We start from the raw sequence: 26361 nt of genomic DNA, 5'->3' as shown, positions 1-26361 counted from the left end.
TGAAGAGGTGATGCTTATGGAAACAATAATGGAGGGGAAAGAGGAATAATAAAATGAGGTTGATTAGGACAAGAAGGGACAAGTGTATGGGGGTGAAAAAAGTGGAGGAAAGAGAGAGAAGAGAAATAAGATAAAAGAAGTAGAAGAAAGAGGGCAAAAGACTTCAGGTGAATAGAAGAAGGAAAGATGTACAAGTACTATGATGAAGGAATATAAAAACATGGATAATTAAGAAAACAGTATCAAAGTAAATACTGGGGAAAAGTGAGCAGAAAGAAATTGGAAAAATAACGATTGAGGAGTGAAAAAGGAAAAGACATGAAGGTGTTTAGTAGAAAACAGGAGACCAAGTAAAAAGGAAATAAAAGAAACTGCAATTTTAAAAAGAAAAAGAGCAAACAGGTTATCTGTAAATACCATCAACCTACCAGGTGTCGCAGAGGAAAATTAGCCCGTATTTCTAAATTTGGTAAATTTACGAGACAATAACAAAAAAAGATTCAAGTGATTAGTGGACATGCATGTGCAGGAGGTACAGCAAACGGTGGAGAAGAGACAACTGGAAATAGGATGGAAGAGATTAGATGGGAGGGAAGATAAGAAAAAAACATGTTATGAGAGTGGCAAAGAATAGAGGGATTTTGGGACATAAACCTTGGAAATTTGTGAAAAAGGCCAAATCTGATGGGGGGGATTAAAAAAGGAGGGGGATAGAAACTATACCAAAAAAAGAGGATTAGAGATGATGAATGAAGTGTTGAAAAAAGAGACAAATATAAAAACAAAAAGGGAAAAAAAAGATTAAAAGATTGGGAAAGGAATAAAGCGTTGGTGGGAAGATGGTAGGAAGCAGAGAGGAGGAGAATGAGGAAGAGCTGAAAATCTGCGGGAGGAGAGGTAGAGGAGGAAAGAACACGAGGAGGAGGAGGGAGGGGGACGCCTGTCCTGTTATGGCAGAGAAGAACACTCGGGGTTGCTAGATTGCATCATCGCCGGATCAGCCTTCTAAAAATAGGATGACGTCACCCCTCCCTACTCTCAGGCTCCCAACCCTAGCGCTCTCTCTCTCTCGGTCTCTAGTAGCGTTGCGTTGCGTCATGTGTCCCGCCCCTTCGACCAATTTAAAAACGCGAGGTGACGCAACGTAAAGGCCACAAGAGCAACCGTAGCCAACGAGCAGGAAGCAGACACAGGAAGAGCAGAACGCACAGATATAAGAGAAGGTTTATTTTCTTCACGGCGCACTTCATCAGATCCGGACACTCACAGCTTTAACAGGTAGGCTGGAAATCTGTTTCCCGTGGAGGAGGACGGGGGTGTTTGAGCGTGTGTGTGAGGGGCAGAGAGGCGGTGTTGTCCTCTTTGATCCCGGTGAGAAGCGCAGAGAGCCGGTGTCTCCGTGCGCTCCGTCCCGGGACACTGCGAAAACTTCCGCGCGTGTTTTTGCGTGAAAATATAAAATATATAAACAAGCGCATATTTTTGGAGCAGTTTGCACTAATGATTTTTTCTTTTTTTAATTTTACTTTAGCGTATTTTGTATTTATAAAAAACTTTTGAGATGTTTTTGTTTCAAATATGACATCATGCGACGTTTTGCTTGGATTGTGCTTGAATGCATTTTGTTACACTTTTTTGTAATTTATTTATAATCAGGTATTTCGGATTTTTGCACTTGTTTCCCCACTTTTGACGAGACTTTTAATATTGTTGTTTCTTTTTTTTCTTCTTTTCTTTTGAGTTAACTTCATAATAACAAAACCAAGACAAACATATGAATAGCACAATTCTCTTTTATAATTACCTGGACACATAATAACGAAACTGAAGGGAACAGAGGGAGGCGGTGGTAAAATATTTGTAGAGCTAACAAGACTTTTTAAAACTTTTAAAAATTCTAAGAAGGTGCAGCTGTGTGCAGACTAATACAAACCATATCATTAATGACTTCGTTGCAAATGATTTGTTACTGGAGAACATAAGAATATAATATAAATGTGCTTGTTTTGGTGTTGGTCTCAGAGCTGATGTAAACACCTTATCTGGCTGATGGCCATAATTCAACTCTTTTCACTTCTCTGTTTAGATAACAAACATCCACACCTCCCCAATTAATGAGCCTTTTTTACAGCATGTTTTCCACAAAGCAAATATTTGCTTAGTTTTGAATGACACAGCCATTTGTCTTGCCATCACAATCTGTTTGTCCTCAACATGCTATGTTGACCTTTCAAACTGATCTTAGCTCTTGGTCTTCCTTCTAACATCTGTGTCATTGTTACTCAGCAAAAAATTGAACATTCCTTTATTATTCTTGCCACATTATTTATCTTGTGACTTTCAGCGTTGGGTTCATAGTGACTTTAGCTCTGGGCTCTTTTAAATTATATTAAGTGTTTCTAACCCACCTGACGATTTTCATCTCTTGCGTTTACAGAATGATGCTTCAGCACTCGGGTCCTTCTCTGGCTGACATCAGCTGCTCCGCCTTGGTTCCTTGCCTCTCCCCTCAAGGCACACTCACCCTGGACGACTTCACCAACTTCACACCCATCGTGAAAGAGGAGCTCCGGCTGGCAATCCAGAGCAAGCGACTGTCCAACGGGCTTAGCACCGACATGAGCTCCGATGGTGCCAGCTCCAGCTCGGATCGAGCCTCTGAGCTAACTTCATGCAGGAACGGGGTCAAGCGAGAGGTAAGGCAGAGGGGGAATTACAGCATGTAGTTATCTGTATTTTTTTTTATGTGTTCTCTGTAATGTGTCTGTGTGTGTGTGTGTGTGTATATATATGTGTGTATATATATATATATATATATATGTGTGTGTGTGTGTGTATATATATATATATATATGTGTGTGTGTGTATATATATATATATATATATATATATATATATATATATATATATATATATATATATATATATATATATATATATATATATATATATATATATATATATACACACAAAGAGAGAGTATTTTTTTTTCTTAATGGTTTATATTTCTCACCTTTTTTTAGTTGACATCTGAGGAGCATGACAGAAGGAAAAGGAGGAGGGAGAGAAACAAAATCGCTGCCGCCAAGTGCCGCAACAAGAAGAAGGAAAAGACTGAATCACTCCAGAAGGTAGTTTTCCACTTTCATCAATTTGAGCATTGGTTATTCTGCACCTACTCTTAGCTTTTTGCACCCTCACAGTTAGACAATTTATAAAGCATGACATTCACAGCTTGCGGTGAGAAGTAGCTTATGTTTCTCGGGTGAATAACAGTCTTCTTCTTCCATCCTTCTCTGCAGGAGTCTGAAAAGCTGGAGAGCATCAATGCCGACTTAAAAGCTCAGATTGAGGAGCTGAAGCAGCAGAAGCAGCAGCTGGTCTACATGCTCAACCTTCACCGGCCGACGTGCATCGTCCGAGCCCAGAACCCCCAGACGCCCGAGGATGAGCGAAATCTTTTCATTCAGCACATCCAGGAGAGCACCTTACAACTCCACAACCTCACCTCCACCACCACCTCATCCGCATCCACGTCCACAGCAGCGCCTCTCGGCGGAGGACTTCTGACTCTCGATCATGTCCAGTGCCCCAGTCACTTATGATCGCCCAGAGTGTTATCTAGGGCTTGCAATTCTTCCATCTCCTGCTGCTGATGTAGGACTGACTGGTTTCGCAGGAGGTGGAGTTGCCACATACAGACTTATGACCTGAGAATGAAACGCCACCTATGACTCCTCACGCCCACCTGCCGTCCATAATGCTGCTAGAGAAAAAGAGAGCGGTGTAAAGTGACCTCAGCACCTTCCGCTCCCTGAACCCGTAGCTGCTGATTGGACAGGAGTGAGAAATGATGGACAGCACTTTGACTTGCATTATGTTTCTTTTTTTTTAAAAAACATTTTAAACAGTCAGGGCCAAGAACAGATGCTAAAGCACTTAAGCAAAGTTCAACAGCTTTTCTTGATTTATTAGTATTTTGAATAGTCAATGGTCTGATCAAGGCACATTATTTAAGAGTTCACCCCGACAGTAAGGAGATTCAGAATGACTGTGTGAGTGTGTACAGATGCAAGTCACTGACTTTAAAAAGAAGCGGTCTCTGTTTAGTGTACAGCAAAGATGACATATTTATTAAATGATTACTGTATGTTAGGATGTTGCTGTTTTAACCCTGTCTGCTTGTCCTGTATACAAAGTGAATTACTAAAAACGCTGCTACTACTAACCACTCAGGACCTAGGTATGCTATAGACGTCAGTTTTGTCATACATAATATGAGATGACTCGTCCAAAAGCATGAGTACGGGTCAGGTTCCTTGCTGTGAGTGTAGTAGACACAAAAGGGAAATGTACGTTGCAGGCAGGGTTTCTAATTCTGCACTTACTGAAAAAAGCCTAGTACAAAAGACAGTGTAATCACATGTATAGATAAGTGTTTTGTTGTGGGTTTTTTTTTTTTCTTAAGAATTCAATATTTTCTGGCAATCACAATTGCCCAATGGACACTTTATTTATCACTGTGTTCTCTCTTAAAGCAAAGGGGATTTTTTTTTTCAACCTGTTCTGTGACAATGAAGCTACATAAGTGTTATTTTACAGATGTGTTTTCTACCCAGTGTCTTGTATAAAGTATCAAATGCATATTAACTATGTGCTGCTGTATGTAAACACCAATGCCTCCTTTGGTCTCAACAGAGCAAAACCAAAAGTTATTTTTTTAAAAATGTATTTATTGAAAACATTTGGTCCGGATGTTGTGTTCATTAGATATCGTTAGCTAGGTATCAGAAGCGCTGCATCAGTTCACTCTGAAGTTATGCAAGATTTGGTGACACGTTAGAATCTAAGTGTGTCGTGAACTTCCACTGTTTGAAAACCCACTACCAAAATAGTTGTTGTTCACTTGCACACCATTTTCCATTGTATTAAAAAAAAAAAAAAAAAAAAAAAAAAGCAGCCCAAGGAAAACAGCAGTTTATTGCTCAAACAGAAATTTGACAAGCACGATGATTGCTGTTTGTTGTTTATTGGCAGTAAAATAAAGCCAAACATGAGATCAGAAGCCCTTTATTCCTGAGCGACACTCTAACTTCTCATTCTCAATCAAACTGAAACTCTGACGCACAAAGCGAAGGATGAGTACATACCAGAAGGGGTTTCCTTTGACAGGATAATAATGAATTTTGTAGACTGAAGTTGTATTCCTCTGTTAAAAGGTTTATATTGTTGTATGTGTTGTGCGAGAGTCACATTGTTAAAGGGACGCAGGCGTCTTTGTGGTCATAGTACTTTTGTCACCTGTTGTCCCGATGCTAGTCATTACTAGATAGTCACTGAGCACTGAGTGCATGTATTCATATTGTGCCTATTTCTACTACTGAAGACTTTTTTTTTTCTCTATAGCTGTGTCATAGCAGAAATAAATAAAGGATGTCAGGTACAACTGCACTGCTACTATCACTGTGTAACTACTTCCATCTCTGTTTTGATTTTGATACTTTGATAATTAAAGATGTGAACTGAAAATGCGACCTGTGAGATGCCTTTTCTGGAAACGGACTGGCAGATGTGACATCAGGAGTCTCTGGTAGAGAGCAGAATTCATGTTTCCATCAATTACAGCAACCATTGAGGTCCTGAAACAGGACAGCAGTCCCAGACCGTCACCCTGACACCACCATGTTTGGCTGTCGTTTAATGAAATGCTGTGTTAGTTTCACACCAGATGTAATGGGACTCATTACTGAAAACATTTGGTCCGGATGGCTTTGTCACCCTGTCCAGACTGATAGATGTTAGTGACTAGTTATCTCTTTCTAATATTATATTTTGTTTGATGATCTGAAACATGTAACTGGGATAAAAATGCAAAAAAAAAATTGTTATTAAAATATCAGTAGTACATAATAATAATAATAATGGTTAGAGCTTAATAAATGTGCAGCAATGATTGTAGAACCAAAAACAAGCTCCATGAAGCTCAGTGGAAGTGGGCTGAGTAGCTGATTTCTTATGATAATCTTAAATTAAATTATGATATGATTATTGCTACAGTGAGCTCACATGATGCTGGTGGAAAAAAAGCTGTGATAGTACGTTGATAACACTAAACAGAGCAGAAATACAGAAAGATTAGTGCCTTGCTCTTCGCTGTTGGAGCTGTACAATATCTTATACCTATAGACTTTCTGCACTTATAAAAACATGTGCCATCTGATGCAACACACTGTAAAACAAATGTTTGCAATGCTTACCATCAATAATCACCACTTTCTGACAATGCAGTTGACCGGTCAGTTGCTTTGGATTGCATCAGATCCATTTTGAAACAATGATTTTCATTTTGTAGCCATTAACCCGCTCAAGTATGTCTCATGTTCTCCATGTCTGAAAATGACAACAGCAGAACTAACAATACTCATGCTTGATCTTTAGAAAACTAACTCTGCAGCTGTGGTCTTCTGTTTTACTTTAGGAACACAGTTACATCAGCACCGGGCCCTCTCTCATTAAAATAAAGAGTGTGTTATGAATATCAGGAAAAATAACACAGTTTTCTTGAAGGATACTCGGTTTTAAAAGCTTACATTCCCAGATGGGTACTAGGAAGCTGCTGTACTTCTATCACCGTGTTTTTTTCCACAAGTGGAACAATTTCACAACATAAATGTTTGCTTGCAAAAATCTTCAACAGAATTCCTACATGTAAGCACAGAGCAACTGTGCATGTGATGGAGCTGAAGGACAAGACTGAACATGTTCTGTTCAAAGAGGTAGAGGCAGGCAGAAGGGTGAGGTAACACTGCCTTGATAGATATGACTGGATGTTTTCTACAGTATCTGTCCAAGAAGGCTCTAATATGCAGTTCAAATAACAACAAACCCGCCCATTAAGGCCACTGGCCAATCGCTACCAGATCTCAAGAGATGTGCAGTACATCACACCGTAAACAAGCGTGTTCAAACACAAGCCAATTTGTGGATTGTGCAAAGTCAAATCTATTTGTTTCCCGTCTTTTTTTTGTTTTATACATAGTTATGCCTAAATTGCAACATAGAATGATGTGAATGATGTGATAGGGAACTAATCCGATGAAACCATTCAAATGAGCTTTCTGAAGAAACGTGACATACGTGTTCTAAACAATCCCGGCAAACTGAAAGTGTATAAACAGATAATTATGTGATTACACAAGAAGCTTCATGCCTTCAAGCATCAAATCTCACCCACCTGCACCAGGACGTTAAAACTCACACAGAAAATAACTTGTTCCAGGTCTGCCAGCCTGAGATCTGCTATGGTTTGACCACACCAAGCTGTCACTGAAAGTGGATAAAAGCAAACATCCAGGTATACAATCACTGTAATCAATACTTTGCACCTGTCCTAGTGAGTTTCACGGTACCAATAGTTAGTATTCCGGTAAGCTGCCCAGAACCTAGAGAACACATGACGTTCCGCCTCTTTCCTATCACAAGTATTCTGATTTCCTGTTAAACTCCTTAAAGAGCAAGTCATCTCATTTCAGGAAACCACGCATGGAACAAAAGAGTGAAAACAATCAATAAATAAAGAGTTCTGTTCACAATTGTGCTGATATTTTCAGAAGAATCCTGTGAGTAAGATTCTCATAAACCAAGCAGCGTGAGAAAAAGTGGGTGGGGCAGCATTTTACCGAAGGTGATGTCTAAACCTGCCCATCAGTTTAATTTACACAACTGGTATGTTAATTACAACTCATCACAATCCAAAAATAACATTCCAGTTACGCTCTAGTTTCTTCCCGCTCTGTTTCCATATTGACATTTTAATAGTTTCCCTAAATACTTCTCCTAATAGGGAGAGGCAAACCTGTTTGATGTTGAGCTTGGTGGCATTTTTTGTGTTCACATCAATTATTCAAGGCCTTTCGCAACAGCTCTTGTCGTTTATCAATCTAGTTGTTGAAGTGATGAAATAACAACATTCTTTGAGTCTATTGTACACTGCAGCCCTACAGGTGGTGTCCCAGCCTCCAGATATATGTGGACATCAGTAGTATCAATCTTGGGTTGCCAGTGGATATTAAGGTCAGGATCTTTTCACTGCAAATAATCCAAACTTTGCGCCCATATATAAACCTTATATAAGGTTAACCTTATATAAACCCATATATAACCTTGTGCTGTGTGTGGGCTCATCTCAGGCATTTCTTGGCTGCCGTTTAGTCCATTTTTGATGTTTTTATCCTCTCAAATGACGTTTGAAGACGAGAGACTTTCAACTTGTTGACATTTTAGAGAAATGTATCCTTCATTCTACAATTTCCTGTAAAAAAAAATAGCTCACAGATCATATATGCCGGCTAGTCCAGGACACTCACTTCTGTTGATACCTGTCTCTGTTGACATTCAGAGTTGTTCATGAGACTGCTGGGATCTGCTTGGCTCTGAGTCATCAGACATTGAGACTGGTCCACATCGAGGGTCCATGTGGATGTCTGCATGCTTGCCAATTTTCGTGACTGCACAGACTTGTCGACAGATGATTTACATCACGTTACAATGTACCGACCACACGACTTCTTTAGAAGACAACTTTTTTGACTTCAAAGGAACGACTTCTCCAGCTCCGGCAGCAGAGTACAATTGAGGCTTGGATTTTGGATGTAGTTTTTTTATTTTTTACAGATGGAGCTCCCAGACAGAAGGAGGAAAAGAGGAAGACCAACAGGATTTGTGGATGCAGTGAAGGAGGACGTGCAAAGACTTGGTTTGACAGAGGAGGATGACAGGGATAGAGTTAGATGGAGGCAGATGATCTGTTGGGAAGACCCCTAAAGGGAGCGACTGGAAGAAGAATTTATCTGAAGTCCAGAATTGAATCCACACCCTAAACACTCCTGTCTATAAATGCCTCTATGCCCACACACGTTTCTCATTGTTTCTATGCCCTACCCTCTCTCACGCGCACTTTGTCAAAGGTATAAGTCAGGGAGCTGCTGCCAATACTTCATAAGGCTCCAAGCTTTGTTGCTTCATTATTATAAAACATTCACATGTTTTGGTACTTGCTAGTGAATGATGAGTGCAACAAATAGAATAAAAGAGGGCTCCACTCCTCATTATTCAGTTTATTAGAACGCTGGGATGAACAACAACGGGGCTGTGACCAATTTATCACATCTGTATAAACACCTTAGTTTCATTATTATCAATCTTGTAAAGATATGACTTCAGATTGGCTTAAGGTATACTCCTGTGTCATAAAAAACTACAATAAAAAGTTCATAACCGGGTATGGGATCTTTTCAGAGGTGAGCCAAGGTTCAGCGTTCTTCAGCTGCAGGCTGTAATTAACAGGTTCAATGGGAATGTCAGGAAGAGAAACATCAGCAGGCAGAACAGCATCTCACATGAAGGCGTTTGTAATGCAAATGGGATTTCTCCTTTGCTTTTGAGAAAAAAAACAGTGCCAACTATTCGGTCAATCTTTTTGTGTGCTCATTAAAAAGGAACTAAGATTGCACTACTTCACAGTATGCAGGCATGGGGAGTGTCGTTATGCACTGATATGACAATAGTTTTCAAACTCATTAAAGTGTTAGTAATGGTAACTAAGGCGAACTCCCAACTCTTGAGCCACGATCGCCCCGCAATCTCATTGCACATAATCACAAAATTAACAAACATCGCTAAACTGTTACTAGTGTAAGGACATAATATGTGGCAGACAGTGTTGGGAAGGTTACTTTTAAAATGTATTCCATTACAGAATACAGAATACATGCCCCGAAATGTATTCTGTAACGTATTCCATTACGTTACTCGATGAGAGTAACGTATTCTGAATACTTTGGATTACTTAATATATTATCATGCTGTTTACAACTACATGAATGTACTATTGCTGTGATTTATTACTGTTACTGAAGGTCCGCGGCTCCGAACCATAGTAAAGGGACCTCTGGCTAATACGTCGGGTTCGTGTCGGGCTCGTAGCTGAAAACTAGCTTTACTTTGTTGTCTGGGTCAACTTTGCTAGCGAGAGACAGAGAGAGGCGTTGAAAGGCTGCTCCAACAGAGCTTATTGTTTCAGAGGAAAACACGAACACGGTGTACAGTCGAGTCTTAATAGCTTACTTACAACTGGGCTCGTCAGGCACTCTTCTTGGCTGCAGTGGTTATTATTATATTTACATGCTTCCAGCTCCCGTTTCTGCTTAATAACAACTGGTACTTTTCCTTTTTCTCCCTCCCTCGCTCACAGACACATAACGTGTATGGCAGTCCATTCTCCCTGCAGCATGGACTACACTGCCTATGATGCTACATTCTTTAGAGCTGTACCTGTAGCATTCTGCCTATTAGCTTAGCACAACAACAACAAAAAGGCCTCTCTCACCCAGGAAACACGCAGAGAGAGAGTGTCACCCTGTAACCATGGCAACTGTAAGCTGCCACCTGGAACAACAGAACGTAGCTGTCAAACAAAACCCAAACAGGCCTGACCCGCCACAATATGAAACAGGGAAGTACCGCTGTGTAATCCATTTATTTCAACAAAGTAACTGTATTCTAAATACCACCTTTTTAAACGGTAACTGTAACGGAATATAGTTACTCATATTTTGTATTTTAAATACGTAACGGCGGTACATGTATTACATTACTCCCCAACACTGGTGGCAGATAACATTATTTCTGGCCCATAACTTTTAAGTTGAGTTTTTATGTTGCTTGTTGCCATGCAGGAATGTTTACTTTTGGCAGGCAAGTTGTTGGGACAAGTTTAATGGCAACACCATTAGGGGCAGGGTAGCTTACATAAGTGTTATGGTTTTATAAGTATGCACGCATCTGTTTGGGTCCGAGTTGTGCTCTTCATCAGAGGCTGAATGTCAGGCCCCCCGGCCTGCCAGTTACAGTGCCATGAAAAAAGTATTTGCACCCTAAAGCTAATAACTGCAATCAAGTGTTTGCAGTTAAGTGAAAAACTTAACTGCAAAGATGTTTTTTGGCAAATATTTGAGCCTTTGTGTTTTTTTGGACCTCTCCCATTGAAGCTGTTTTGGTCTCTTTCCTATCGTTGAATCAGGAACTCTGACCCTAACTGAGACAAGTTACGACAAATTATGCGTCCGTCCTTCAGGCTGATTCTAAACAGACTTTAAAAATAGACAACTACTTGTCCCTGGCTCTGTTTCCAGACAGGCTCAATTCATTTGACACTATGTGACATAATAATCAGTTTGTTTGAATTTGTACTTCCTCTCCTCTACCAATCCTAAAGTTCATTGCTCTATAGTGCCTGTGACCTGTTGATTACAGTGATGTTTGGCCATGTTTTAGGAAATGTCAGACACCAATGATGCTGGAGATTTAAGAATATTTTCCTTCTGTAATCATTATAGTTTGTAATCATTATCATTATTGTTTGAACATTAGTCTATGAATTAAAGTTTATTTACAAGAAGTGAAAATGCCTGATGTTTTCAACCTGATGAGAACTGTTCTGCTTCATTGCTCATTTTAATATCATTTTGAATTCATTAATAATAAATAATTAAGTTAAAAAAATAAGCTGCTGAAATAAAGTTTTATATTTTCAACAGCAATCAATCTGTAACTTATTGCATTTCAAAAATAATTGAAACACAAATTAACATCCTTTATGGGTTGTTTCCCTTTAAATGCTGTTTTATTTTTTAAAAAACATAACTTTGTTTCTCAAATTTCAAGCGGAAGTAGAAGTGGGAAGTCCATGCTTTGACACACCCTGAGTACTGCGAAATCAGAGAACAGTACAGTTTATCCCGGGTCTTTTTGGGGTCAAAAGGTGACATCATGTTAAGTCATTCCAGAGGGCAAACTCAGTTTCTACCTCTATGTTTGATCATACAGCTTGGTTGTTCCACTGGCAAACACGTATTGCTGCCTGTGGTGTCAACTGCTGGTTGTTTGTCTTGAGCGTGTCCCATGAGTTGTTGGCTAATATGAAGCCAAAGTACACACAGGCAGGAAGAAGGGGGGTTGTAATGGAGAGGAAAGATGGTTGGTCACTTGCTTAAATGAGAGGGAAACTGAGGCAATTCAGTGACAAGCAGAGGAAAGACAACTGATGAAACAGCAGTGTCATAATCTCTAACCAATGTCACCCTGTGTGGTCAAAAGGTCCAATGAAGACTAAAAGGTCATTAAGGGAGCAGTTCACGGTTAACGAAACTACATTCAGTGTATTCGCTGTTCTAATCATCACAGCTGCTTACTTAGCTACTGACGCATTAACAGAATACGAGAAAGATGAGTGTGAAATATGAGGAAATTCTGGCATCCAAAGGGCTCCATTTTTCAAAGAATCTGTCTGGGTAAGTATCCGCTAACATCTGGTAAATGATTTGGTAACACTGGAATGTATTGCATTATTGATGTGGGAGTATCCTGTCAAAACATTTGATTTAATTAATATAGTCACCCTGGTGTCAAAACCAGTTTCAACAGCTTTGATTGTGTCTTAGTTTCTCCACGTTTTGAAACCTACAGGATGCTCAGCATTACAGACGTGGTAAAAACACAGCACATCCTCTTATAAGGTTTGATTTAACAGCTCAAAAAATATTGGTCATTATGAGGTTTTAAAAATTACAACCTGTGTCATTATTTCTTTATTTGTCAAAATACAGAAGGAGAGTGTAGATAAACGGTCTGATTTGGCAATGGCCCAGGCAAAGTCCACATCTTGAACTGATTGAAATGCCGCGTACAAAAAAATGCCTGTAGTCCTCAATGAACTGACGCAATATTATCAAGAAGGGAGGGCCAAAATCCCGCCCCCCCCCCCCCCCCCCCGAAATGTGAGAGAAAAAGATATGAAATTACACAGATAAAATAATAAGATAAAATTACATAGAAAAGTATTACTTACTTACTCAGATTCTTGTTACGAAGGGTGGTTCTACATTCCTGTTCCTAGTAAACAAACAGCTACAGGGTGGATTGTTCACATGTTTGTTTCAGTCTTCACCCCAAGGCTAATTTAACATTGCAGGCATGTAGCTTTAATTTCCGAGATGTGTCAAATCAACTCGACCTGACCTTATTTATTTGTGAGGGGACCAAGTCAAGTTGTGGGCGAATGCGCTGGGAACAGTTTAAAAATCAAAAAAACTACTGAAATCCAATAAAGTTTACCTCTAAAAGCAGTAGTATTACAATATACAGTTTGACTGTGGTGTTCAAAAAGACGATACCTGAAGGGACGTGTGGCTATTACATTACATGACTGGTTGTAGGATTTATTGTTTTTAATTTGCTATCTCTCTAAATAACGTTGGAACGGATGGTATAACCTTCCTGGAAAAAATTGGGAAAGACTCTTTAGTGCTCTACGCCACATGAATCCACTGTAGTTGCTCAGGTAGTTGCAGGAAGCATGGTTTCTCATGGTGTCAATGACGTCCAGCATCAGACCTGTAAAAAAAAAAAAAAAAAAAAAAAAAAAAAAAAAAAACGGAAATACCACATATAAAAAATGAGAGCACCTGTCTGTGATGGCCTTTACATGGAAGGTTAACATTGCATCTCCTAGAATAAAAGGAAACAAGTCATAAAGTGCAAGAGGTTCCAGTGCAAAGAAACATTATGGTGCAAGTCGACTTTAAAAAAGACAGAGAAGTTGTAATTTGATTTAATTTGATCTCATTAACATTTATGAATACATTTTATAATTCGCCTAGGTCACCCATTAGCTTACTGTATTTTTCGGACCATGAGGTGCACCAGATTTTAAGGCGCACTATTGATGAACACGTCTGTTTTCATGCATAAGATACACCAGATTATAAGGCGCATTAAATGAAAGAAAACAGATAAGTCAAACTTTACTCAACTCTTCCTTCCTCTACATCCGTACCATTGATTCATTAATGTTGAATTCTCTCGCAGCTGCTCTGTTCCTGTGTTGTTGCAGTATATTAATGACTAACCTCGTATTGTGGACACATTACCTCAGTTGTTGTCCTGACTGAAGTTTGGTCCGTTTATAGCAGGGGTGTCAAACTCATTTTAGTTCAGGGGCCACATGGAGAAAAGTCTATTCTCAAGTCGGCCGGACTGGTAAAATCATTGTATATATAACTTAAAAACAACAACTTCAGATTGTTTTCTTTGTTTTAATACGATCAACATAAAAATAAAGCTAGAGCCTGTGGACAGTATGTTCAAAATAGTACAGGCACAACATAGCTATTAATCATAAAACATCTCAAGTTATTTGAAAATTCTGAGGACAAAGAACACACAAACACACAGTGCCTCAGTGATTCACAGAAGTATATCACAGATCACAGAACTACATCAGGGTGTCTTATGCAGCACTTTCAGTGGGGTTGCATAGTTTATTTGACTCCTGATACCTGGTATCTTTTAGCTTTCACCAGCTCATCAATATCAGGCTTCACATCCTGAGCGGCAGCTAACTTCAGGATGTGATTCAAGTGCCTGTGCGTGAGCCTTGACCGCAGTTTTGTTTTATTTATGCTCATTACAGAGAAAACTTGCTCACAAAGATACGTGGTTCCGAACATGCACAACAGTTTTGCAGCGAGGGCTGTCAAGTTGGGGTAACCTGGCAAGAGATTCTGATAGAATGTGTTTAAGCCAGCTGCGGCAAATTTGCCCTTCAAATCTGAGTCACACTGCAAGTCTATTATTTCAAGTTGGATCCGGACGGGCAGGTCAAAGGGATTTACGGTGAACGGCGAGCAAAAAACTTTGAAGTCTTTCTCCAGTTCACCAAAAATCTGAAATCGGTGCTCAAACTCTAGTAACAGTCCCGTTATTTTATCTTTAAACCGCTTCATATCTGCCACACTTTGGATCGTGCACACATTTTTCAGACAGGGGAAGTGAGCTGCATCACCGCCAGCGAGCTGCGTCTCCCACAATAACAGCTTCAACTTGAAAGAACGTATGCTGTCATAATACTGCGTGACAACTTTGTTGCGTCCTTGCAGCTGTTTGTTCAAGTTATTCAGGTGCTCTGTAACATCCACCATAAATGCAAGGTCTTGCATCCATTCTGCAGAATGAAATTCTAACACTGGTTTGCCCTTTTCTTCCATGAACTGTTCAATTTCTTCTCGTAAATCAAAGAAACACCTCAGCACAGCACCTCGGCTCAACCATCTTACCTCAGTGTGGTATGGCAGGCCATAGATGTGGTCTTTCTTTCTGAGAAGACTGTCAAACTGACGGTGATTGAGGCTTCTGGATCGGATGACCACCTTCATGACGTTATCCATTTTCAATGACTTGCAACACAAAGCCTCCTGGTGCAAAATACAGTGAAAAGTCCAAAAATCACGTCCTCCATTTGCAGATTGCACTTTATCTCTGAACTTTTTTGCAACACCTGCTTTCTTCCCGATCATTGAGGGCGCACCATCTGTAGCCAGGCTGACAGCGCGGGACCAGTCCACTCCGACCCTGTCCAGCGCGCCGACGAGTGCGGTGAAAATATCAGCTGCGGTCGTTGTATCTGTCATCGGTACCAACTCTACGAACTCCTCGGTGACGGTCAATGTGTCATCAACTCCGCGGATGAAAATTGCCAGTTGTGCAACATCTGTAATGCCTTCATCAATTGCAACTGAAAACACAATAAATGACTTTACTTTTTGCTTCAACTGGCTGTCCAAATCCGCTGAAAGATCAGAAATCCTGTCGGCAACTGTGTTTCTTACCAGGCTGATATTTGCAAGGCCTGGCGCTTTTCAGGGCACACAATCTCCGATGCCTTCATCATACATGTTTTTACAAATTCACCCTCACTAAATGGTTTTGAAGCTAGTGCAATTTCGTTAGCAATGATGTAGCTAGCTTTCACTGCAGCATCACTGATGTCTCAGCTGTGAGTAAACACAGACTGCTGTTTCTTCAGACCCGCCAACAGTTCATTCACCTTCTCTCTTCTCCGCTGTCCTTGAAAGTTGTCATATTTGTCGGCATGAAGACTCACATAGTGGCACGGAGGTTATATTCTTTCAGCACTGCAACATGCTGGGAACACACCAAACATACAGCTTTCCCATTCACTTCCGTGAATAAATAGGAGGATGACCATTTTTCTTGGAACACTCTGCATCCACTTTTCTCTTTTTTGACAGAGACATATTGGGGCAATGAGGGTGCCAAAGCACATCAGGTTTAAATTTCGCGGGCAAAACAAAGTAGCTCATAATTGCTATTGCGCCACCCAATGGACACAATTGGAACAGCAGTTTCTTTATTGAAAAATTGCTGCTCGTTTTTATACTTTACAAAAATGAGCAGCCTGATCCGCCCCACGGGCCGTACGTTTGACACCCCTGGTTTATAGCATCCTGCCATGCGATTGCATTTGTCCCTAACCATCGGGAACCCTTAGGTTAACTTTTATCTAGTGGAAAAAAAAGTTAGCGGTTATCTTCCAGCTTCACTGTGTTTATGTTATGCTAACATAGCTGTGCCGCTAGCGATCACGTTGCACATCATTATATACCAGCTAGTCCAACTTCAGCAGCCCTACAAAAGTCACTGCTGTTTAGTTTTCTGTCTTTATTTATATTGAAAGGGATAGCAGAGCTGTAAGTTTTAATTTTTTCAGAAATCTCTGTCAGTCAGAAACTAGCGAGCTAACTTCCTGCTAACTGTGAACTCCGTTAAATTTAATAAATTCTGTTTTCGTGGTTGCCTGGATGTGAAACTTAATTGATACACCTGGTAAAGCAGCAACGCTGACCATTTTATTAAAGAAAGAATTTAGAAACAATTTAGACAGTTTTTAACTCTCAGTGATGCCGCAGTGTTCATTTGAATTTGGGAACTGAAGAGGATGGAGTTTTGGACCCAGATTACTCCGCGAGCCTCCTGACTACAGTAGTCTTAAGACTCTGACAATCCATCAAGCAGTGCAGCTTCGTAGCTTACCAAAGTCGTACTAAAACATTTTTTTGAACGCCGCGTACCACATAAAATTGGTTTGAGGTCAGTAAGTATAACCAGAATTCATACATAAGGTGCACCGGATTATAAGGTGCACTGTGCCTTATGGTACGGAAAATACGGTAGTGCTGTAATTTAGTATCATAATTAGGGATGGGTATCGTTTAGGTTTTATCCGATACCGGTGCCAAACCGGTACTTTTGAAACGGTGCCGGTGCTTAAACGGTGCCCAAACCGGTGCTTAAAGAATGGAAAACACAAAATTGGTCCAAAAACCTCTCATGTTCAGCTGTTTTTTTGTAAAAAGATAACAATGTTAGTCTTTTCTGCAGGTATAGGGCATATATGGTATCACTCTGGGCTGGAAGCAGTGCTTAAACAATGGAAAAAACACAAACTTTGTCCAAAAACCTCTCATGTTTAGCTGTTTTCCACTTTTTCTTCGGTCATTTTAGCCTTTTTGGCCAGGGTGAAGGGAGTATCTGCCATCAAACAAGAAGACAGCCGCATGTAGCTATGATGGTGTTTGCTAGTTCACGTTACATGCATTAATTTAATAACGCGGTTAGCTTACTCAACGTAAATTACACACGAACAACATTAAGCTACTCACGCAGAGAAGAACGGCTGCTGCTGCCATCATCATTTCTGCTACACTGGCAGGGCTAGGTTCATCGGATTTAAAGTGTGACCTCCTTTGACAGTATCAGCTTAAAGCACTTGTTGCAGGCTGCTGAGTTTGCATCTTTTGCTGTGAAGTACAGCCAGACTTTTGACCGCTTTGCCTTGGGCATTTTTAATCTGTAGCTCTGCTCTAAAAGAACGTACGTACCTGGACCCGCCTACTATCCTCGAAACGTAAAATGATTGGCTAGAATCTAAAGTGTATCATTCCATACCAGTTGGTGGCGGTAATGCACCTTTCAGTTGTTTGCCAACCGCCAATAGAAATGTAAGGAAGAAGAAAGTGTATCACAGCTCAGGAAAAAAAAGCACCGAAATAAAGCACCGAAATGCGCGCTGCTTTTCGGTCTGGTTACTACCGTTTATGTCAGAACCGGTGCCATGATGGCACCGGATACCGGTACCCATCCCTAATCATAATCATCTATTTTATGAGCGCAGCTCACAGAGACACATAATAAAGAACTTTCATTTCACCCACAAAACTGAAGTGCAAGCTTTTCAAATAGGCTTTCATTCATAAAGAGCCAAATTATATGTCAGATAATTAAAAATCAGTCAATTCATATAATTCAAAGACGTGTTGCCAAAAGTAAAGCTTAGTAGTCAGTAATCAGCAACAATGCTTTTTTTCTGGCAAGCCCAAACATCCTAGTGTATTGCATATAGTTATAGAAACACTGTAGATATGTTTGTTTCACAGCTGAAGATGGACATTTTAACATGAGAGACTATGGTGACTGACTCACTTTTGGAGACAGCCTCATGTGACCATTGGTGGAACTGCAGTTTTGGCATTTCTGCACTGGCTTCACCTTTTAACCATGAAGGTTTCCTGTTTTTTTCATCATGTCGTGCTTTGTGAAGCCACTTTGATCTTTTAAAAGCAGTTAATCAGGTCACGGCTGTACCAAGAATAACCAATCACAGTTTGTAGCAGGATACCAACACAAAGGGAAATAAACTGTAGTCTGTGAGAGACTTGGTTTAAAATATAACAACCCCTAGGCCAAAAAACATGGAGTTAAACAAATACAAACAAACAGCTTTGAATTTGGTAGAATTTGAAAAGTTTAGTGTGGGGATACTGTACAACATCATACTGTTTCCTGAAAAACGGAGCCAAGATGCTGAAATTTTACTATGAAATTTCGTCTCAGTGACTCAAAATGATTTATGATCTCAGCATTTCTAAAACATTTCCTACAGCCCTGTTCTCATTATTCTTTATCAGAATTTCAGCAGAACTCTGTGGATATTTGTGTGTGTGGTGTTACTTGGCAGCTGTGTAGCTGCCTGAATGCCTTTATCTTTGTTCTGGGTGATTGAGCATATATTTGTAGCTTAATTATCTGTCTCAGCAGGCTGCCTACTGGATTCCTCTGAATAAGTCAGTGACATATTCGTTTCCGCCTGGGCAGCGTTTCCTTACTTATTGTGCACTGTGAGTTGTTTTAGAGAATGGTTCACTTATACGTTGGTCTTGGCTCAGTTTCATAGAGTCTGTGCTGCCAGTTTCCTGAGGATGTCTGAGGAACTGGAGAAGCCAGGCCAAATATGGTTTCCAGGAATTCAGAGTTTAATTTGTGTAACTTGGAGACCTTGATGGGTGGAGTTCAGCACAGTAAGGCAACTGGGAGTTGTGCAAGTTCATTTCAATTTTATTCCCTGAAACTGTTGATCTGTGTTTCATTAGAAAAAAATTTGTAGTGTTTTTTTGGCCAGTGGTGTTTACATTCAGCAGATTAATGAGTGGATGTACGGTAGGTCAGCTTTTTCTGGGTCCTTTCTAATATCCTTGCAAAATATTTTCTCTTAAATTCAACAGCTTAACATGATTTGTTTCTTCAGGCTGTAAAAGGTAAGACTTCCTCATTTTCCAAAGTATTCAGACACATGGACTATAAAATTAACATTAGAAATAATTTAAAACCACTTGTCGAATATTTTAACCTTCACGGTGGGGGAAGCAATTATTTGATCCCAACTGAATTTGGCAGAAATGACCAGTCTCTCATTTTTACGGTAGTTTTATTTTAATAAAAGAGAAAATATCAACCAAAACTCCAAGAAAAAACACATTACATCGAAGTTATAAATTGATTTCTGTGTCATTTAGTGAAATAAGTGTGTGATCCCCTATGACACAGCTAGAATTCTGGTTCACACAGGTGCAGTGTGCCCATGTGACACACAGATTTCAATCAATCAATCAACCAGTAAATCAGATACTCATGATCTAAACTTGTTATGTGTACAAAGCACACCTTTCCACAGAATACGTTTCTTCCATTCCAACCTGTCTATCACCATGGGCAAGACCAGATGAGGCATCTAAGGACATCAGGGACAATCCGCACATGGCTCGATTTGACTATATGACCATCAGCAAGAAGGCAGGTGAGAAGGTGATAGCTGTTGGTGTGATATAAAATAACCCTCGGTCTGGAGCTCCACACATGCAGAAATAGGGGGGATCAGCCCAAAATTACATGGAGCTTTTTAATGATCTGAAGGCAGTCGGGACCACAATCACCAAGACCACCATTGGTAGCACGCTACATCATAATAGATTGAAGTCTTGCAGCGCCCTACAAGGTGAGAATGACCCAAAGAGCACCATCCCCACAGCCAAGGTGAAAACATTATGCTTTGGGGCTGTTTATCTTTTAGAGGTACAGAAGTTCACCGGGATCAATGGTCAGGGGCGTGTATCGTAAATTCTTGGACCACAACCTCCTTCCCTCAGCAAGAACACTGAAGATGGGTCATGGACGTGTTTTCCAGAATGACAGTGACGCAAAACATATCACCAAGGCAACAAAGGAGTGGTTAAAGAAGAGGCACATTAGGGTCCTGAAGGCATACCTCAGTGCCAACTACTGGAAACATCGCTGGCTTTGCCAACAAGGGTTTCTCCACTAAGTACTAAAACATGTTTTACGTGGGATCAAATAATTATTTCTACCACTATACATAGAGTATGGGTTAAATTTGACCTGCTGCAGCCTATCCCAGCTACCATAAATTATTTTAACCTGAAAATTAATGACTTCTCTTAAAGTGTGTGCAAAGAGGCCTTTCCCGATCAAATTTGACCTGTATGTGGTTAGATGGATTTTAGAGGGAAAGTTTCAGGGAATCCTGAAACTGTGAAAGCATACTATGGGAGGAAGTGGGAGTACTTGAAAAGAACTTCCTCAGAAAGAGGGAGAACATACAAATTTCACATAGAAAGGCCCAAATGTGAATTTGACCAGGACCTTTTGGCTGTGAAGTGACATATCTCTTTAAGTGTTTATTTAAAAATTCCACCAATGTTAAAAATATCCAGAATCTAAGTAGATTTAAAGTTTTAAAGAAGTTTAAAACCTACTGTTCATCACACCTCTTTAAGAATACATATTATTATAATTTATTCATTATGTAGACATCATTAATGTTGTTTTTGTCATGGTCCTGGGTCATTTTGACCCAGCATTTTGTGTTTCCTTGAAGTTCATTATAGTGCCTTGTGTTTATTCTGCTTTTGTATTAGTTTAGGGTTGAACCTGAAGTTGGTGTATATTCAGCCCTACCTGTGTCTGTCCTCGGTGCTCTGTTCATGTCCCCGTGTTGTGTTGTAAATCAGTCTGTGTGTTTCCTGCTTTACTTTGAAGGCTCGTGTTCTGGATTTCCTGTTCTTTTCTGAAGGTCTGTGTCTGTTGTCATTGTGTTCAGCTTGTGTCCTCCAGTCATCATGTGTATTCAGATCGGCTGTTCTTCCCTCCTGTGTGCGATTACCCGATTACCTTGTGTGTGTGTATATATAGTGGGTGTCAGTCTGTGTTCGTTGTCGGCTCGTCTGCGTTCTATGGTGTTCCGTTCCTGTCTCTGCCCCACACCCCTTTTGTATGCTCTCAGGTTTGTCATTTAGTTCTCCCAGTTTAGGTTTCTTCAGTTGTTTTCTCACGCTTCGTTGTCTGTTCTGCCACTGTCACCTGTAAATAAACCCTCACTCATATCATCAGTCGGCTGCCTGCATTTTGGGTCCTCCTTTTCCTCCACACCACACGGCTCACCCCGCCAGCCGTGACAGTTTTGACTGAATTTCCATGGAGCTGCCTACTACCAGCTGTAATTCTACACTAACACGCTGAAAACAGCTCACCTTCCCACTTTGTTTCTTTTTGTCTTCAAAGAATTCATCAGCAGGTTTGTGGAAGAAAAGCATCAGTTTGGCTTCCCTGAAATCTTTTGCTACGAAATGGTTGGTCTCCAGTGGTTTGCTTCATCATATTCTGTGTCGAAATGATCCACTCACCTCTTCATGTGAAGGGGGAAGGAAGGAAGGAGGAAGGAAAACTGAAGTGGGCTCTGTACTGTGCTATCTTAAACTCTGATGCAGTTGCGGTCAAAATGGAGAACTGGTAGCATTTACCAACTTATAGATTTCTATTCATATGCTCAAAATGACCTGAAGACTTCTAGTAAAATGATGTGATGTCCTCAAAGACGTTTCTGTTACTTAAACTGATGATGGTGAGCATTAGTTTCGCAATTAGCCCGTGACACAATTGAGAGATTTTGCAGTTTTCATACATCATGCAGGTCTGGTGAGCTTGACCTTTTGTGATTTTGACCCACACAAACACACACAATTCACGGTGAGCAGTTTTAATGTTCTGGTTGTTTGGTGTGGTGTCACTGTGGGACTTTGGGAGGAATCCGAGGCAAGCATGGGAAGAACATGGAAACTCCACACAGAAAGGCCCCATGTGACCAGGAGATTTAAAACCAGGACCTTTATGTTGTGGGGAGACAGTGTGCTAACCACTGCGCCACCGTGCATTAGAAAACAAAGCTTTGATTCAAAGTGCGGTCTGTGGGTTTAGTACTTGACGTGGTAACATTTCATGTGTCTCTTAAGTGCAAAATAAAGTGCATTGCTGTGCTTTTCGTTCAACCAGGCTCATGGCGTATTAGCATATAGCAGCACAAAATGATGCTAAAGGAACATTTTGCTTCAGTGTCAGCTTCTTTAGGGATTATCAGAAAATTAGGTTTTAAGATTTGACTTTCTTTTTTTTTATCACTGGCAGAGTGAAACAGCTACTGGAAGAAGCATTCTCACAGAAACTGTCTGTCTCTGAATTAAAGTTAATAAACGGGTTAGTAAGGGTTTTTTTTTTTAATATGTCTTGTGCTTTAGGAAACTGTATTGCCACACCATGTAGACACAGTCAGAAAAACCTGCTGAAGTTCAAGCCAAGCATTGGAGGAGGAAAGAAATCTGATTTACACGACATTACACTCAGTGTGGTTGTTAGTGCCAGATAGGCTGGTCTGGACATTACAGAAACTGCTGATCTGCTGGGATTTTTCTAAGGCCATTTCTAAGGTTCACAGAGGATGGTCTGAACAAGAGGAAAATATGCAGTCCTCTGGGCAAAAAATGCCTTGTTGATGTCAGAGGTCTTAGGGGAATGGCAGACTGCTTTGAGCAGACAGGAAAGAAACAGGAACTCAAATAATTACTCATTACAACCAAAGAAGGCAATATCTGAATGCACAACAGGTCCAATCTTGAAGCAAATGTGCTCCAGCAGCAGAAGGCCACACCAGCTACCACTCCTGTCAGCTAAGAACAGGAAACTGAGGCTACCGTTCACACTGGCTCACTGGGCTGGTATGGTATTGTAGAATCAGTGTTTGGTGAAAACAACATAAAGTATGGATCCATCTAGCGTTGTAACAGCAGTTCAGGCTGCTGCTGGTGTTGGAGATATTTCCATAGCACACTTTGGGCCCCTTAGTACCAAATGAGCAATGTTTAAACAGCCTGAGCAGTGATTATTGATGAGTGGGGTGTGTCACAATCTAGCAAGATAACACACCCTGTCACAAAACTCAAATGATCTCCACCGGGTTTCTAAAACATGACAGGGAGTTCGCTATACATGGATGACGTCCACAGTCACCAGATGTCAATCCAATAGAGCATCTTTAGAATGTCATGAAACAAGAGATTCTCATCACGGATGTGCAGGACCTGTGTGAGGTCACATCAACTTTCCAGCACCTCGCTGAAGCTACGCTACGCTATGAAGAATTATAGCAGCTCTGTGGGTTAAAATACGGTCCAGCCTTGTACTAGTGAGGTGTACCTAATAAAGTGGCTACTTAATGTGTAACTTCTTTCAATCCCTATCCCTGATTAAAGCTGATTAAACTAATGTTGTTTTATGAGCAAAGGCTTCAGACTAGCTTCTATGAGAAGAAGGAGATAATAGTAATGGCCCATTTTTCATCATTTAGGAACAGTGAAAATGTATAACCAGATCTTTTTTGTTAAACATATGTCCACATATGAATGAGTCAGTATTTTATTCTGATCACAACAAAGATAACAATATTACACTGACGTTGCTTTTCGACTGATAGCTTCGTATTTGCTGCAGCTCAGGTCTGCTCTCAGTAACATGATTAGCTCTATAACAGCACCACCAGAGGACGCTCTTCACCTGGATTTCAGATCAGCAGCAGCTCAAACCTGTTGCATCGTCACTGTGTGTAAGCGTGGTGAACAGCGCTCTCTACAGGTTCACTGCAACATTACAGAGACACCAACTCTCAGATACATTCAGAAGTTTAACTCGTCTTCAGAAACTTTGTTCCCTGCCTCAAACAGAACGGGCTGCCATGTTCTCGGGCTGCAGGGTGGAAGAGGTGGAGGAGGCAAAGGAGCAGTGCATGATGGGACAGAAGGGCTCGTGGGCTCTAAGAGTTTCGGTCAGCAGGTGCTGCTCCTCTGACAGAGAATCCACCTGGAGATGAATTCACTCTGTTACTGCTGTGTAAAAGCAATGGAGGTACACCAGAACTATTTGCTTTCATTTCTGCTGTGTTTTATGCATTTCATACAAACAGGACTTGCTGCTGTTTATATAAAAATAAAATTGTCTGTAAAAGATGAACAGAGACAGAATTAGCAGTGTGTTTACCTCTCTCCTCAACTTCCTGTTCCTCTGCTCTAGCAGCTCACAGGCCTGGAGGTGAAGAGGGGGAAACAATGTGGGAAATACATGTTACATTAAAAAAATAAAAGCTTTCATATGAATAAAAATAATAATATTTATTTGAAAACAAAAGCTAGACTGAACATTTCATCTTTGGGGTATTTTATTTGGGATTGTAATTTTGGAAATGTGATTTTTGCATAGACACATAAATGTGGCTGCTACACATTCATTGCGTAAATGCACAATGGGATTTTTATTGATGCAGTCCCAGCTTGTAAGCACTCAGTCATCTCTGGATTTGATAATATGGAGACAGAGAAATCAGAGAGCACTCTCCTTGCCCTATTTCACAAGCCAACAAACAGTCAGGAGCCACACATCACATTTCTTTTATTAATAATAAACTTGTTTTGTTTTTTTAAAGCTATGAAAGTAATATTAATTAAGTCCATTTCACTTCATATTTTTATCCTGGTGGTCCACATGTAAATGCTAGTTGCTCTTTGACCGACAGTTTGCTTTAAAACAAGCAAGAAAGGACCTGTCAAAATACTCATTCTAGTTTGTCAGCCACATACAGCCCAATTTGATCTGAACTGCAGTAAAAAACAAAACAGTTTGAGAAACAAAACAGCCAGCCAGAAACACTCCAGCTGTAAATCAAATTACAGCTGGAGTGGCACTTGGGCCACTTCGGGCCCAAGTGCCATATGTTTGACACACCAACTTAATGCATATGTCAGAATCTGATCAGCAGAAATACGTTCACCCACCTCGTGCAGCAGGTCGGCTCTCTGAGTTTGTCTTTTGCGGCTCTTCTGAGCTGCAACTCTGTTCTTCTCTCTCCTCTTCATCCTCCGCCCCTCATCCTCCGAACACTGACACAAACAAACACTATAATCCGTTGACGCATTCTACAATTGTGATATTTTACGCCTCGTTTTTTACTGCTTAACCAGAGTTTGTTTGTGCAGATTCATGTGAGGACACTGGCAGCGTTACATCACATATCTGCCTATTTCTCACACAACCTCCATGTGAAGCACTGAGGGTGACCATAGCGATATCAGCCTATATACACAAGATGATGTTTTAAAACATCTTGACCCCTGACCCCCCCGTGGATTAATAGGAAGGTAAACAGTAAAAAAACAAACCTAAATGTACACGTGTTAAGAAAAAACACGATGACGTGATCTTTCTTACCTCCCATCCTTCACAGAGCTGGTTGGTGCTGATGTTATTCTGTTGAGACTGGCATGAAAAACCAGAGACTGACATCACAGGCTTTAAAATAAAAACCTAAAAGGAAAGACGACAAACACTGGTTCTGTCAGGAGACTGATAGGTGTGTGTGTGTGCTGGGCACTGAGTCCAGTCAAGTTCAAACACACCGGGTAGAAAACTAGCTCGAGTTTCACTTCAGCTTACTTTTCAATTTCGCTGCCTTTTTTAAAGAAGTGGCGAGGACAGTTAATGTAAGTCACGTGACTTGGGGGGGGGGGGGGGGGGGGGGGGGGCATGGTTAACCTGTATTTAGCATATGGAAGAAGTCTGTCTTCAGGACTACCAGACAGCCAACTGAGATAATCAACAGACGAAGCAGATTCTATTAAAAAACAACAACCTGGTGAGACGCGGGACTTTCACCCTGGAGGTTAGGGTTCAGCTTCAGCTACTGTTTACACTCACACATTAGATTTATGCACC

The 26361-nt window shown here is 40.5% G+C and overlaps 2 protein-coding genes and 1 pseudogene across 2 annotated transcripts; 1 reads left to right on the top strand and 2 right to left on the bottom strand.

Moving 5' to 3' along the window:
- Positions 1 to 1141: 1141 nt before the first annotated feature.
- On the top strand, positions 1142 to 5057 carry atf3 (activating transcription factor 3). The gene is made up of 4 exons (XM_085133535.1): positions 1142 to 1278; positions 2438 to 2696; positions 3024 to 3131; positions 3303 to 5057. The coding sequence occupies exons 2-4, from the start codon at positions 2439 to 2441 to the stop codon at positions 3603 to 3605; spliced, it is 669 nt and encodes a 222-aa protein (XP_084989661.1). The 5' UTR covers positions 1142 to 1278; position 2438; the 3' UTR covers positions 3606 to 5057.
- Positions 5058 to 14378: 9321 nt separating this feature from the next.
- On the bottom strand, positions 14379 to 15527 carry LOC146502094 (general transcription factor II-I repeat domain-containing protein 2 pseudogene; annotated as a pseudogene).
- Positions 15528 to 24312: 8785 nt separating this feature from the next.
- Positions 24313 to 26132, bottom strand: batf3 (basic leucine zipper transcription factor, ATF-like 3). Its single transcript, XM_085132380.1, has 4 exons — positions 25858 to 26132; positions 25425 to 25529; positions 24634 to 24678; positions 24313 to 24456 (listed from the first exon to the last, which is right to left on the bottom strand). The coding sequence occupies exons 1-4, from the start codon at positions 25930 to 25932 to the stop codon at positions 24313 to 24315; spliced, it is 369 nt and encodes a 122-aa protein (XP_084988506.1). The 5' UTR covers positions 25933 to 26132.
- Between the last annotated feature and the right edge of the window lie 229 nt (positions 26133 to 26361).

This window comes from Neolamprologus multifasciatus, chromosome 15 (genome assembly GCF_963576455.1).
Source record: "Neolamprologus multifasciatus chromosome 15, fNeoMul1.2, whole genome shotgun sequence".
NCBI lineage: Eukaryota > Metazoa > Chordata > Actinopteri > Cichliformes > Cichlidae > Neolamprologus > Neolamprologus multifasciatus.
This window is presented reverse-complemented; position numbering and strand designations above follow the sequence as displayed.

What these genes read in the sequence shown, in the direction of transcription:
- atf3 (XM_085133535.1), top strand. Translation starts at nt 2,439, where the DNA reads ATGATGCTTCAGCACTCGGGTCCTTCTCTGGCTGACATCAGCTGCTCC. An exon ending in GGAACGGGGTCAAGCGAGAG is followed by an intron (nt 2,697 to 3,023) that starts GTAAGGCAGAGG and finishes ACCTTTTTTTAG; the next exon opens with TTGACATCTGAGGAGCATGA. An exon ending in AGACTGAATCACTCCAGAAG is followed by an intron (nt 3,132 to 3,302) that starts GTAGTTTTCCAC and finishes CCTTCTCTGCAG; the next exon opens with GAGTCTGAAAAGCTGGAGAG.
- batf3 (XM_085132380.1), bottom strand. Translation starts at nt 25,932, where the DNA reads ATGTCAGTCTCTGGTTTTTCATGCCAGTCTCAACAGAATAACATCAGC. An exon ending in AGCTCTGTGAAGGATGGGAG is followed by an intron (nt 25,530 to 25,857) that starts GTAAGAAAGATC and finishes TGTTTGTGTCAG; the next exon opens with TGTTCGGAGGATGAGGGGCG. An exon ending in GAGCCGACCTGCTGCACGAG is followed by an intron (nt 24,679 to 25,424) that starts GTGGGTGAACGT and finishes CTTCACCTCCAG; the next exon opens with GCCTGTGAGCTGCTAGAGCA.